The sequence below is a fragment of the Anomaloglossus baeobatrachus genome, chromosome 3 (assembly GCF_048569485.1).
Source record: "Anomaloglossus baeobatrachus isolate aAnoBae1 chromosome 3, aAnoBae1.hap1, whole genome shotgun sequence".
In the NCBI taxonomy this organism is placed as follows: Eukaryota; Metazoa; Chordata; class Amphibia; order Anura; family Aromobatidae; genus Anomaloglossus; species Anomaloglossus baeobatrachus.
The window spans coordinates 179494071-179508845 of NC_134355.1; the positions used below are offsets into that span (position 1 = coordinate 179494071).

At 40.5% G+C, this 14775-nt stretch overlaps 1 protein-coding gene across 1 annotated transcript in view; it reads left to right on the top strand.

Moving 5' to 3' along the window:
* The window catches only part of KIF26B (kinesin family member 26B), a 585415-nt gene that overhangs the window by 518662 nt on the left and 51978 nt on the right, over nt 1–14775 (top strand). Inside the window, exon 10 of the mRNA XM_075339602.1 lies at nt 6445–6604. Within this exon, the coding sequence (XP_075195717.1) occupies nt 6445–6604 (160 nt within the window). The remainder of the gene's footprint in view (nt 1–6444; nt 6605–14775) is intronic.

Sequence of the window (14775 nt, forward strand, 5' to 3'; positions counted from 1 at the left end):
TGGCCGTAGCTTATAGTCCAAAAAAGCGGTGACAGGTTCCCTTTAACAGTCAACTTTGATTTCTATATCTGCAAACATTTTAGCCAACATAATTTTATAGATATATTTTTTTGTATTGCATACAGCAAAATATATCTTTGTTCCGTGTTAGCAAGTAGAGCGAAAAATATTAAAAACTGAGAGTCCTCAGTGGTTGATACATTTTAATGACTAATTGAATAGATGATAACAAATAATAAGCATAGCTGAGAAATCTGTGCCTGATGAAGAGATCTGAGTAGTCTGAAAAACTTACTATTCATTACCATTTCTTCAGTTAGGCCTGAAACACACATCCGTGAAACACGTGCGTGTTTGGTCCGTTTCCGTATATACCGGAGACACGGCCAAACGTGCACCAATGTTATTTAATGTTTGAAGACACATGTGCGTTTTTCATTAAGGTCCTTGGGTCCGTGTGCGTGCTACGTTTGTGTCTCCGTTTTGCACGGAAGCATGTCCGTTTTCAGCACGCAACACGCAGCACGGACCCAATGAAAGTCAGTGGGTCTGTGCGCACATCCGAGTGACACGGACGCATCTCTGTTTGCTCCCTGTACGTTTTGTGCTTTTTTCATGTGATGTCGGTCTTTTTTCTTTTTCTGTTTCGTTCTCTCCCTCAGTCCGTCGGTCCCTCGGTCTCTCTCTATGTCTGTCGGTCGGTCTCTCTGTCTTATCTGTCCCTCTCGCTATCTATCGGTCAGTTCCCCCCCTCTCTCATACTTACCGTTCCCCGATCTCTGGCGCGGCGCTGCACGGATGTTCTCTAAACTCCGGCGGCTTTTCCTCTTTTGAAAAAGCCGGCCGCTCATTAATCAATCTCGTATTCCCTGCTTTCCACGCCCACCGGCGCCTATGATTGGTTGCAGTGAGACACGCCCCCACGCTGAGTGACAGGTGTCTCACTGCACCCAATCACAGCAGCCGGTGGGCGTGTCACTATGGAGTATAGAAATAAATAAATAAATAATTTAAAAAACTGGCATGCGGTCCCCCCCAAATTTAATACCAGCTAGATAAAGCCATACGGCTGAAGGCTGGTATTCTCAGGATGGGGAGCTCCACGTTATGGGGAGCCCCCCAGCCTAACAATATCAGTCAGCAGCCGCCCAGAATTGCTGCATACATTATATGCGACTGTTCTGGGACAGTACCCGGCTCTTCCCGATTTGCCCTGGTGCGTTGGCAAATCGGGGTAATAAGGAGTTATTGGCAGCCCATAGCTGCCACTAAATCCTAGATTAATCATGTCAGGCGTCTCCCCGAGATATCTTCCATGATTGATCTGTAAATTACAGTAAATAAACACACACAATTGAAAAATCCTTTATTAGAAATAACAAACACAAACACATTCCCTGGTTCACCAATTTAATCAGCCCCAAAAATCCCTCCATGTCCGGCGTACTCCAAGATGGTCCAGCGTCGCTTTCAGCTCTGCTGCATGAAGGTGACCGGAGCAGCAGAAGAAACCGCCGCTCCTGTCACCTCCACGCAGCAAATGAAGAGAGCCGCGTGATCAGCTGTGCTGTCACTGAGGTTACCTGGATCCAGCGGTGGATGCAGCTGTGGCCGCGGGTAACCTCAGTGACAGCTCAGCTGATCGCGCTACTCACCTCAGTTGCTGCGTGGAGCTGACCGGAGCGGCGGTGAGTAGCGCGATCAGCTGAGCTGTCACCGAGGTTACCCGCGGCCACCGCTGCATCCACCGCTGGATCCAGGTAACCTCAGTGACAGTACAGCTGATCACGCGGCTCTCTTAATTTGCTGCGTTGAGGTGACAGGAGCGGCGGTTTCTTCTGCTGCTCCGGTCACCTCCATGCAGCAGAGCTGAAAGCGACGCTGGACCATCCTGGAGTACGCTGGACATGGAGGGCTTTTTGGGGCTGATTAAATTGGTGAACCAGGGAATGTGTTTGTGTTTGTTATTTCTAATAAAGGATTTTTCAGTTGTGTGTGTTTATTTACTGTAATTTACAGATCAATCATGGAAGGTATCTCGGGGAGACGCCTGACATGATTAATCTAGGATTTAGTGACGGCTATGGGCTGCCAATAACTCCTTATTACCCCGATTTGCCAACGCACCAGGGCAAATTGGGAAGAGCCGGGTACTGTGCCAGAGCAGTCGCATATAATGTATGCGGCCATTCTGGGCGGCTGCTGACTGATATTGTTAGGCTGGGGGGCTCCCCATAACATGGAGCTCCCCATCCTGAGAATACCAGCCTTCAGCCGTATGGCTTTATCTGGCTGGTATTAAATTTGGGGGGAACCGCACGCCGTTTTTTTTTATTATTTATTTATTTATTTCTATACTCCATAGTGACACGCCCACCGGCTGCTGTGATTGGGTGCAGTGAGACACCTGTCACTCAGCGTGGGGGCGTGTCTCACTGCAACCAATCATAGGCGCCGGTGGGCAGGGAAAGCAGGGAATACGAGATTGTTTAATGAGCGGCCGGCTTTTTCAAAATAGAAAAAGCTGCCGGAGCAGTGTGAACACCGTGCAGCGCCAGTGATCGGGGATCGGTGAGTATGAGAGAGGGGGGGACACTTCAGTCACTCGGGGGATTAGCGGTCACCGGTGAATCCTTCACAGGTGACCGCTAATCAGTATACGGCACAGACAGAGCCGTGGCATGACAATGAAGTCGGGTGAAGTTCACCCGAGTTCATTCTCATCGCGCTACTCTGTCTGCTGTCTGCCGACATGTAGTAAACGACATTTTGCATCACACACGGACATTCCACACGGACAACACAAACACATGTCAGTTAAGTTTCACACGCACACACGGACATTTCAGACGCACATACAGCTAGCATACGGGATACATACGCAGGCCAAACATACCATAAAAATGGACCTAAAAAATAGAAAACGGACCCGAAAAACGGCCCGTTTTACACGGACGTGGTTTTAACGGATGTGTGTTTTCGGCCTTAGACAGGGCTCTCAGTTATTAATATTTCTGTATTGAGTAGTGTATTACCTATATATTGAAAAATAAACAAATAATAATAACAGACATTCAATAACTGGCCAGTGAAGTCCAACAAGACATAAAATCAGCATATAGTACATGTGAGCCGAGGTTGATCGAAAGTGACAAGACGTAACCAAAGACTAGAAGATTTGAACAAAAGCAATTTTAACTGAAAGGAACACTAAGAGTTCACGCTCAGCTCTGTGTTGGACTGATTTATTTTCCAGTTGATTGATGACAACCAAGTACAAGAAGAAAGCAAAAGAATTATTCGTTTCCATCTAACTCTCGACTGACGAAGTCATGTTCTGTAGACCCTGCTTGATAGAGAGAAGCCATGAATGATGAGTCTAGCACAAATAAAGCAATTTATGGAAAGTGGAAAAGTGAAGCGATAATTTACATAATACATGCATGAATAACAATATGACAAACATAGCCAGTTTTCTGTGTTAGGGTGATGGTAAGAAATAAGAGTTTTCCTTTTACATATCATCTATATATCAGTCTTAATTATATCATATTTCCATTCATTTACATATTACATTAACCCCCAATTCAGAACTTTGAGGGAGTAAAATTAGATGTGGTTAACTTTTAGTGCCCAAACTTTCCTGAATGGACCTGGCTTTATCTGAATGTGTTTCTGTACAGCTGTGAATATAATATCAAGATATAAGGAGTAAGTGGAACAATGTGCTCCAATAAGATAATGGTATTAGCTTTGTGGCATAGGTAGATGGCAACATTGCAAAGGAAACTTATGTGCATTCAGTTATTGAGCTAAATTGCCTTTTCATTTGTCTGAAAGATGCAATTTAGCAATATATTTAGACAAATAGTCTCTGACCATTTTCCATTCCCACTATCCGTGCAGTGTAAATCAATAGTTGCACCTCAAGAACATCTCTAGAATCCGCCCCTTTCTCACAATGGAAACGACAAAAACCCTCACCGTGGCCCTGATCCACTCTCGCTTGGACTACTGTAACTCTCTATTAATTGGTCTCCCCCTAACTAGACTCTCTCCTCTACAGTCAATCCTTAATGCAGCAGCCAGGGTCACCTATCTGGCTAACCGCTACTCGGATGCCTCTGCTCTGTGCCAGTCATTGCACTGGCTGCCCATATATCATAGGATCCAATTCAAACTGCTTGTTCTCGCCCACAAAGCTCTCCACAGTGCAGCACCCCCCTACATCTCCACCCTCCTCTCTGTCTATCAGTCCACCCGTTCTCTACGCTCTGCAAGCGACTTTCGACTAACATCCACACTAATTCGAACCTCCCACTCCCGGATCCAAGACTTCTTCCGAGCTGCACCAACCCTCTGGAACGCTCTACCCCAAGAAGTTAGGACAAATCACAACTTACTCAGCTTCAGACGCACCCTAAAGACGCATCTTTTTAGGGCGGCCTATCACACTCCCTAATCAGATTCGATTCACATAGTCCCTCTACAACCTCTCACAACATAGCTCCACATCAAACTCCATGGCACCCAAAGGCATCTCAAGGCTCGGGCCCACTGGTCCAGGAAACCATTATCCAGCCCCATTTCCGTGAGATGGTTGGATTGTCATTGTAAATAAGCACTTGAACCTTGCCTCTCCCCCCATCTCATTGTAGATTGTAAGCTCTCACGAGCAGGGTTGTATTTTTTTCCCCTCTAAATATTGTATTTCTATAACTGTTACTTGTTTGTATATGATCCTCCTGAATTGTAAAGCGCTACGGAATATGTTGGCGCTATAGAAATAAAGATTATTATTATTAATAGTTCAGATCATTTCACACTTTAAATGTCCACATAACGGAGAGAAACTGTCCAAAGTATTAGTTGCGATTCTTACACTATGAGCTCATACAGTGGAGATCAGATGATCTTAAAGGGAGCGATCATCAGACAATAACCAATTGTTTACATCTTTTTTTGTGTTACTTGTATTATTTTTCTACAAACTGTTGCTATTTTTTGTTACCTGTATTATTTTTTACAAACTGTTGACAATTTCTGTGCTACTAGTATTATTTTTATTATTTTTTTACAAATCATTTACAATATTACTTTTTTGCCATATGACAATCTGTATTAAAAGTTTTTAAAAAATAGAGCTCTTCCAATTTTCACACTGGCCACTGGAAATCATTTAGATTCTAACTTCCCATTACTTCAGGAAACAACGCATGTATAAAGCCACAACGTTATCCCGACAATGTCTTTCGTATTGACATATCTTGACGTGTTTAAGGTGTATTACTTATCATTATAATCCTACCTATGATAATATGGATCCTTGCTGGATACCTTTACAGAAAGGACAAGACATAAGAGCCTAAAAAGCCCCAGTTTTCAGTATGGAAACTGTGAAAATTGCGAAATTACAATTTTTTGTTTAGATAATGAAATACAAAACATTTTCAAAAATGTGAAAAAAATACATGTAACAAAAACTTAAGCAATAGGTCATTTTATAATGTTTCTCTTTATATGAAAATACAGTGGAACCTTGGATTACGAGCATAATTAGTTCCGGGAGTCTGCCCTTAAACCAGGTTTCTCTTATATCAAAGCAAATTTTTGAAAGGAAATAATTGAAACGCAGACAATTAATTCCACATCCCAAAAATATTTACTGTATTTATACAAACTTATTACAGTAATACAAAATAATGTACTGTATTCATATAAAATTATTACAGTACACTAATACAAGATACTGTACAGTACAATAAAATCATATAAAACAATTATACTGCATGTTAGCTTACAATCGAATTGTTGTACAGAAGGTTCACTATAGAGAGAAAAAGGGATGTATAAATATGAAAATCTTTATTCTAGTACAATACACAAAAACACACCCCAAATGTGGGGTAAGAATACTGCACAGGCAATTAGATTACAGTACAAGCAATGTGCTGTACCGGTTATCAGAAAGAAAGTACAGTACTGTATCCATAAATGCAAATTGATAGAAGTGCTATATAGTATATACTGTACAATAGTATACTGTATATAGTATACAGTACATATGTACAGAAAGTTACCTCCAGAGCGAGTCAGGACCGAACCGGAAGTGTGCACGGTGAGTATTTGCTCTTATTGTAAAGCATTGCTCTTAAACCAAGTTACACATTTGTAAAAAGCTTTGCTTGTCTTGCAAAACGCTCTCAAACCAAGTTACTTTTAATCCAAGGCTCCACTGTACTGTTAAAATATACTCATACATATTTGGAAATATTTGGTACATGATGACAGTTTTAAGGGCTCCTAGTTCACTATTTCATTTCTGAAACATTTTTCCTATAATGTTTTTGCTGTGAGTGCAAAAATTGTAATGACACTATATTGTAATATATTGGAGCGTGCTCCACGTCTTAAAGGTTAACCTGCCTTCCTTTCTCTTGGCAGTGTCAGGAGGTCGCAGTCGATTGCATCTTATTGATTTGGGAAGCTGCGTAAAGGTGCAGAGTAAAAATAGAGATAGCAGCACGGGCTTGTGTCTGTCTCTGTCAGCACTTGGCAATGTCATTCTTGCTCTGGTCAATGGCAGCAAGCACATACCATACAAGTAAGCTACATGAAATGACTGTCAATATTAGAAAAATGCAATTTTATCTATTTAACGTTAGCAATACGGTAGGGAGACTGGAACAGATGGCACTGAGATTAACAACAATATGTGAGGTTCTGAAGCAACAAATATATGACAATGTATTGGGTAATTAATAATACTTAAAACAAATAGTATTTTGAAATTTATTTTTAACTGAATGTGACAAATTGAACTTACTTTGACCAAATTTGAATTAAATGGGTTTTCTGTCTTAAGTTATGGTATATATAGCGTATAACTTACTAGAGGTGGAAGTCTGACAGCTTCCAATATTTTCCCTTTTACTGACCCTGAACCACACAATTTGATTTGAATGATGCTGTATTGTAGATCTCTATATACTGCCTAATTGGAAGTAATGATAACTATATTTAATATATACTTTTATATTGTTCTTATCTTTTATATTGTAACCTATTTTAGCGTAGATCTTCTGTGGTCCACATCACAAGTTAGTTAGAGGCATATAAAAAGGATCTAGAGTTCAATGCACAGTGCCCAAGGTTTTTTTTTATTAAAGGAGACCTATGAGGTCTCTTATGCCATCCAAGCCAAGAGTATTCATATTTGAATGTCAAATTTCCCTTCCTAACCAGCCCGGTATAACATCATTCTCTAAAATCAATGTGTAAAAAAAGCAGTTATTACCTCTGCTTTTCTTATGCTAAGTAGAGCCTTGACTAGTCGAAGGGGCATTTCTCCAGACTAGTCAGCTCACTTTTCATGTTATCATGCCCCTGTGGGCGTGATAACTTGATTTCCATGAACCAGCATCATCCCAGATCTTATCAATGCACAGCTCATTGTAGCAGCGTCAGTGCGCCTCAGAAGCCGGGTGTACATGTCTCGATTTCAGAGAGGCATGATAGAAAGAACAGCTTGTGCACTTTCGATCATGCACAGTGCGCCACTCTGAAGCCAGGACGCTTACACCCAGCTTGAGAGGCACAATGACGCTGCTGAAATGAGCCGCGCGCATATGCAAGATTTCCAGGTGCTGACTGTGACGCCAGCTCAGGTCAACCATGTAATCATTCACACAGGGGCTTGATAACTTGGAAAATATGGGGAAACAACGCCCATTCGACTAGTTAAGGCCATAATTGCATACAAAAAAACGGAGGTAATAAATGCTTTTTATACACATTGACATTAGAGAATGATGTTATACAGGGCTGGTTAAGAATGATTTTAGTGCAGATGTGAGTGTGGCTGGCCTGGATAGCATAAGAGACCTGACAGGTTCTCTGTAAGTAGGGTGACATACCTGTAATGAATGAAAGCATTGCATTAATAGCTTCCATAGTGAATATAGGAACCTACATTTATAAGGCAGCCTTGACCAAAAGCCCGCTGGAGTTAGAGGCGCAAAGTTAAGAGTCATGCCTCTGTATAAAAATGGCACGTCAACTGCCTGCCAGTACACCATAAATCAACATCTTTTCCTCCTAAAATCAAGTGTAGGAGCAAATTTAGATTTCGTGTATCATTTCTGTCAGTTTCTTACATAAGTTATAGTAAAAGGCTGGGCAGGGGGTTGACCATGCCCATCCCGATAAGCCTCACCTACTTTCTAGAACTGTGGCAGTGCCCAAGTAAATTGTTGTAAATAGTAAAATGCTATACATGCATGTAATGAATGGCGAGAGGAAAATAATTTGCTACCAAACATCTACTACCTTAAGAACAAAACAATCATGCATGTTGAAATGCCTCTGCCCAATCCTTCTTACAACATATGCCAGGGGGAAATTGAGCGATCCATATACAAATAATGGGCCAAGCCCACCAAAATCATCAGATTTACCTGCCACTGATAATATGTGTATCCCATACACAACTTTTATACCATTACATTGGAAAATGGATAAACAAGAAATTCTATCTGAATCAACTAAAAAACAGCATACGTAAGACACGGTGTGAAGGGACGTGTATTCTCCCTACAGGGCTACATCGCCGTTTAATAAATGTATTCACAATAAAATCCCCTGATTTAGCTATTTATATCATCAACACTTTGTACATTTTGACATTTCTGCTCCTGCTCCCTGGATATATTTTGAGCGCACTCATGCATAATGGTGGTTTATATGTTGTCTCAGCTAATATCATGATCTGTACAAAATCCAATTTTGTTTAGCGGGTTTTTTTTCTGAACACACATCGCCTTTTATCTTGTTAGAAAAGAAATAAAAACAAACAGCTTCATTTGTCGCCTATGACAGCTCTGTGAATCTAGCCGGCACGGCTTCTGAAAAATGCGAAAAAATTCACACAAGGAGAATATGAAAAGTCTTCATTTTTCTTCATCAGTGTCAAGCTGTGAGAGGCTGCAGGAAAGTTGGAATTCATTAGTACACACTCACAGCCCTGTGATTAGTCTGTTCTCTGCAACCTTAGCATGTTGTGTATCAGCGCTTATTCTGTCTGTGTAGCGACCTGTCGCAGTAACCCTTCCCATAGAACAAAAAAGAAAAAGAGACTGCAAAAGTCACTTTGCACACAATCTCATTTAGATGCTCGCGTACCCACCAAAACGCAGACAACGCTTCACTTAAACGCTAGCAGTGTTTTTCACAAAGCATCCTTTCTCCTTGATGACTTTGGAATTGTTCTTTTCAGCTGCTTTGCCTCTGGTATTTTGTTATAGATATATATATATATAGTACAGGCCAAACATTTGGATACACCTTCTCATTCAAAGAGTTTTCTTTATTTTCATGACTCTGAAAATTAGTGTCACATTAAAGGCATCAAAACTATGAATTAGCACATGTGGAATGAAATACTTAACAAAAAAGTGTGAAACAACTGAAATTATGTCTTATATTCTGGGTTCTTCAAAGTAGCCACCTTTTTGCTTTGATTACTGCTTTGCACACTCTTAGCATTCTCTGGATAAGCTTGAAGAGATAGTCACCGGAAGTAATCTTCCAACAGTCTTGAAGTAGTTCCCAGAGATGCTTAGCACTTGTTGGCCCTTTTGCCTTCATTCTGCGGTCCAGCTCACCACAAACCATCTCGATTGGGTTCAGGTCTGGTGACTATGGAGGCCAGGTCATCTGGCGTAGCACCCCATCACTCTCCTTCTTAGTCAGATAACCCTTACACAGCCTGGAGGTGTGGTTGGGGTCATTGTCCTGTTGAAAAATAAATGATGGTCCAACTAAACGCAAACCGGATGGAATAGCATGCCGCTGCAAGATGCTGTGGTAGCCATGCTAGTTCAGTATGCCTTCAATTTTGAATAAATCCCTAACAGTGTCACCAGCAAAGCACCCCCACAGCATCACACCTCCTCCTTCATGCTTCACGGTGGGAACCAGTGATGTAGAGTCCATCCGTTCACCTTTTCTGTGTCACACAAAAACATGGTGGTTGGATCCAAAGATCTCAAATTTGGACTCTTCCGACCAAAGCACAGATTTCCACTGGTCTAATGTCCATTCCTTGTGTTCTTTAGTCCAAACAAGTCTCTTCTGGTTGTTGCCAGTGGTTTCCTAGCAGCTATTTTACCATGAATGCCTGCTGCACAAAGTCTCCTCTTAACAGTTGTTCTAGAGATGTGTCTGGTGCTAGAACTCTGTGTGGCATTGACCTGGTCTCTAATCTGAGCTGCTGTTAACCTGCGATTTCTGGGGCTTATAACTCGGATAAACTTATCCTCAGCAGCAGAGGTGACTCTTGGTCTTCCTTTCCTGGGGCGATCCTCATGTGAACCAGTTTCTTTGTAGCGTTTGATGGTTTTTGCCACTGCACTTGGGGACACTTTCAAAGTTTTCCCAATTTTTCGGACTGACTGACCTTCATTTCTTAAAGTAATGATGGCCACTCGTTTTTCTTTACTTAGCTGCTTTTTTCTTGCCATAATACAAATTCTAGCAGTCTGTTCAGTAGGACTATCAGCTGTGTATCCACCAGACTTCTGCACAACACAACTGATGGTCCCAACCCCATTTATAAGGCAAGAAATCCCACTTATTAAACCTGACAGGGCACACAAGTGAAGCGAAAACCATTTCCGGTGACTACCTCTTGAAGCTCATCAAGAGAATGCCAAGAGTGTGCAAAGCAGTAATCAAAGCAAAAGGTGGCTACTTTGAAGAACCTAGAATATAAGATTTATTTCCAGTTATGGCACACTTTTTTGTTAAGTATTTCATTCCACATGTGTTAATTCATAGTTTTGATGCCTTCAATGTGAATCTACAATTTTCAGAGTCATGAAAATAAAGAAAACTCTTTGAATGAGAAGGTGTGTCCAAACTTTTGGTCTGTAAAGTATATATGTGTGTGTGTGTATATATATATATATATATATATATATATATATAATTTTATTATTTTCATTTTCTTAGTACTATATAAAATAGTGATGGGTTCCATTCCTCCATCGGAAGAATGTCTAAGTCACTTCTAAGCACGTCTTTACAAATATCAAGCAGTTCAAAGAGGCTCAAATACTGCACACATGCACAACAAATCATTTTTTCATTGTAGGGCATATGTTCGTTATTTTTATCCTTCATTTGGATGTTTTTTAAGGTGCGTTGTGGAGCGTACCAAGCTGTACAAAATGTTGTGTGCACATACCCTAAATGTTATTTTGGTTCCTTCAGCAAAGATAAACCATGTCTATCTAGTTGACCATCTATGTGAACCCATTGAATGGAATTCCTATTTATTTGGGAGCTGTGTAGTGCTCAATTTCTCCTGCGATGGAGAACTGAACAACAGCAGCCATATATTTCTCAGCATATCATATACTGTCCATCAGCATGGTCATCCTATAGTAGAGGGGTTGTTCACTACTTGGACAATCACTTCCCATTCCCCATGTTTGCCCCTCTTTAAATAAAAAGGCTTATACTCACCTCCTGCACTAGTCATATCGGCACTCGCATTCACAAGGCTCAAGTGATGTTGTTATGTCACGCGAGCCTCGTGCCCAATAAGTTCTGACTTCTCTCTCACCATGTTCCGACCGAAATCAACAGGAAGTGAGTGGCCAGTCGCAGATCTGACTCCCTCTGGATTACTTGTTCATTTGAAGGCGGGGAGAGAAGCTGGCGCTGGCTGGGCACAAGGCTCGCGTGACGTAACAACTTCACTTGAGCCCTAGGAACTCAAGTGCCGACACTGCTGTAATGGTGTTCGCACCGGAAGCGAGTATAAGCTTTTTTTATTTTAACATTGACAAACATGGGAAATTAAAAAGGTATGTCCGAATAGTGGACAATTCCTGTAAGGGAAACCCTTTTTAGATCAGAGACTGGAAAAATAGCTAACCCTCAGAGGGGTCCTGTATATAAATTGTTTGGTCATTCTCCTCAATGAAAAATGTATTATTATGTGTATATTTATGTTATTCCACCACATTTGCAGCTTCTGCAACCGTTCCGCATAATATTCCTTAGAAGAGGATAAAGGGATCAGTGCAAGCTATATTAATATGCAATCCTCTGTAAGAGCTTATCAGTCAATTAAACAGTTAGGGATGATTTTCTATTGTCAATATATAAACATGAATTATCTGCAAATGATTTAGTCCATCTCCCCTCATATTTCTCAAATATGACTTGATTAGCAGTAAATGAGGCTTTAGAAGCAATTTTGCATACAAATGAGTGTGTGCCGAGTTCAGCAGACCTTAAGTCAGAGTCTCCGGCTATAAATATTTTCACCTGCTTCCCATGTGGCTCAGGCTCAATTATATGAAGACACACATCCCAACCAACCATTGCTAATTAACGGGCATTTAATTGGAGTCCATACTAAGGCTTTGCATTCTTTCACATATTTTCTATATTCAGCATCTTTGTTGTTAAATCCTTTTGTCAGAATGTATTTTCAATTATTCATTGCGTGTATCATGTGTCGTTTCACGGAACATTTCTTTCATTCAACTGGAATACACAAAGTAACCACAAAATATCCCACACTTACGTTATTATAGTGTTGAATACGGGGTAAAAGGGCTGATGAGAATACATAATAGGTGGCAATTATAGGACTGTCCAGGCTTGAAGATTCACAAGTCTACAGTGGACAACCCCTTTAAAAGAACATTAATAGTTTGTCCATATTAATTTAATTGGGCAATTATATATATTGCTAGATAGTATTTATTGCATAAAATTTCCCTGCTGCTCTCTTGAGTATTATGTTTTTTGTTGTTTTTTTTTAAATATCCATTCATTTCTAGATATGAGCCTTTTTATTTAGTGCTAATATTTATGGTCTATATACAGGGGACTTGGCTCACATAATTTTTGAGGGGCATGTCTTTAAGCAGCTCTATATTGTTATCCTGAGCAACTGGTAAAATTTAGCACAAAATGAAAAAGGTCCAAATTTCTGAAACTCTATAATGGATTTGTTAAAAACAAAAGGCTGGAAAATCAGTGGGCAGCGGGAATACAATAAAAGCAACAACTGGACACTTTTGACCTATAATATTGTCCCTAATCCTGCAATAATGTCCATCTTGGCCTAATTTTTTAATAATGCCCCCTGTCCATGGCCCCTTTCTTTAATAATGTCTCCTGTTCAGGCCCATTTCCTGTAATAATGTCATCCATCCTAACCTCTATTCTAAAATAATGTCCCCAGTGTTGGCCCCTTTTTCTAATAATGTCCCTATGCTGGCCCATTCCTTTAATAATGTCCCTCATTTTGGCCCCTTCCTGTAATGATGTCCACTGTACTGGCCCCTTCCTGTAATACTGTCCACTGTACTTGACCCTATCCTTTTAATAATGTTCACTGTCCTGTAGTAATGGCCTCCAACTTGTAATAATGTCACCTATCCCAGTCCCTTCTTGTAATATTGTCCTGAATACGGGGGCTCCTATTGTACAATAATGTTCTCTAATCTGTAATAATGTTCACTGTGCTGTAATAATGTCCCCCGTCCTGGCCCCTATCCTATGACACTGTCTTCCATTCTAACCTCTTATCTTGTAATAATGATCTCCATCCTAGTCCTATCCTGCAATAATGTCTCCTATATTGGCCCTTATCCTGTAATAATGTCCCCATCCTGGCTTCCATGCTGTTATAATGTCTCCATCCTGGCCCCCATCCTGTAGGACCCTGTCCTGGTCCTTGTCATGTGATAATGTACCTTTTCCTGTCTTGTTCCTGAAATAATGTCTCCCATCCTGGCCCTTGTCCTGTAATAATGTCCCCCATCCTGTAATAATGTCCCCATCTGAGCCCCTCCCTGTAATAATGATCCCCATCATGGTCCCTATTTTGCAACAACAACCTTTTCCTGTAATAATGTCCCTCGTCCTGTAATAATGTCCCCTATGCCTCATCCTGTAACATTGTCCCTCATCTTGGCTCCTATCGTGTAATAATGTCCCTTGTCATGCTTATAATTATACCTCCTATTCTGGCTCCTCTGCTTTAGAATGTGCACCATCCTGTGTAGCCAAAATATTACTCTCATTGTAACCTTTCTTATGGTCATCTTTTTTACTTTCTGTTATAATATAAAGTATTGAACCAATAGGAAGTTATTATCAATACTACCCACATTGGTGTCAAAGGAATGCATAATTATTTCTGAGGAGCTGACTTGTAAGAATCCATTACTGTACTTGTCTAATTAACATTGTGATTTTAAAATGAATTTGAAATTCATTTTTGTGAGAAACAAAGAGAGATAACAAGAAGTAATAAGTCCTGCATTTAGTATCTAAATGGCTGTAGAGATGCTGATAAATGTAATTAATGGCTGTGTAATAGAACATCCCTAGTGGATTTAAAGCAAAATGTATATTCATTACGCACCATCCATTATCAGCAATAGGGGACGTAAATGTAGTATAGAAGACCAGATAACATTCTGTGTAAAGTCGCAATTGTGTGCATATCATTTCTTCAGAGACCGATATACTCTGGAGGCAGCTACTTTGTCTGAAGTGGTAAGGTAGGCCTTTTAAAGAAACTAGTTCCTTGCCTTAGAAATGTGAGACATGCGTCCCGAATACCAAGATTGTGTTTTTCTCTCGGACCTAATGGTTGGCTACACACATTCATTCTTAAAATGCTATTATCTAAAATTCAATTATCTGTGGCCATCTAGAAGGAAACTAATTTTAGTGGCTGGACAG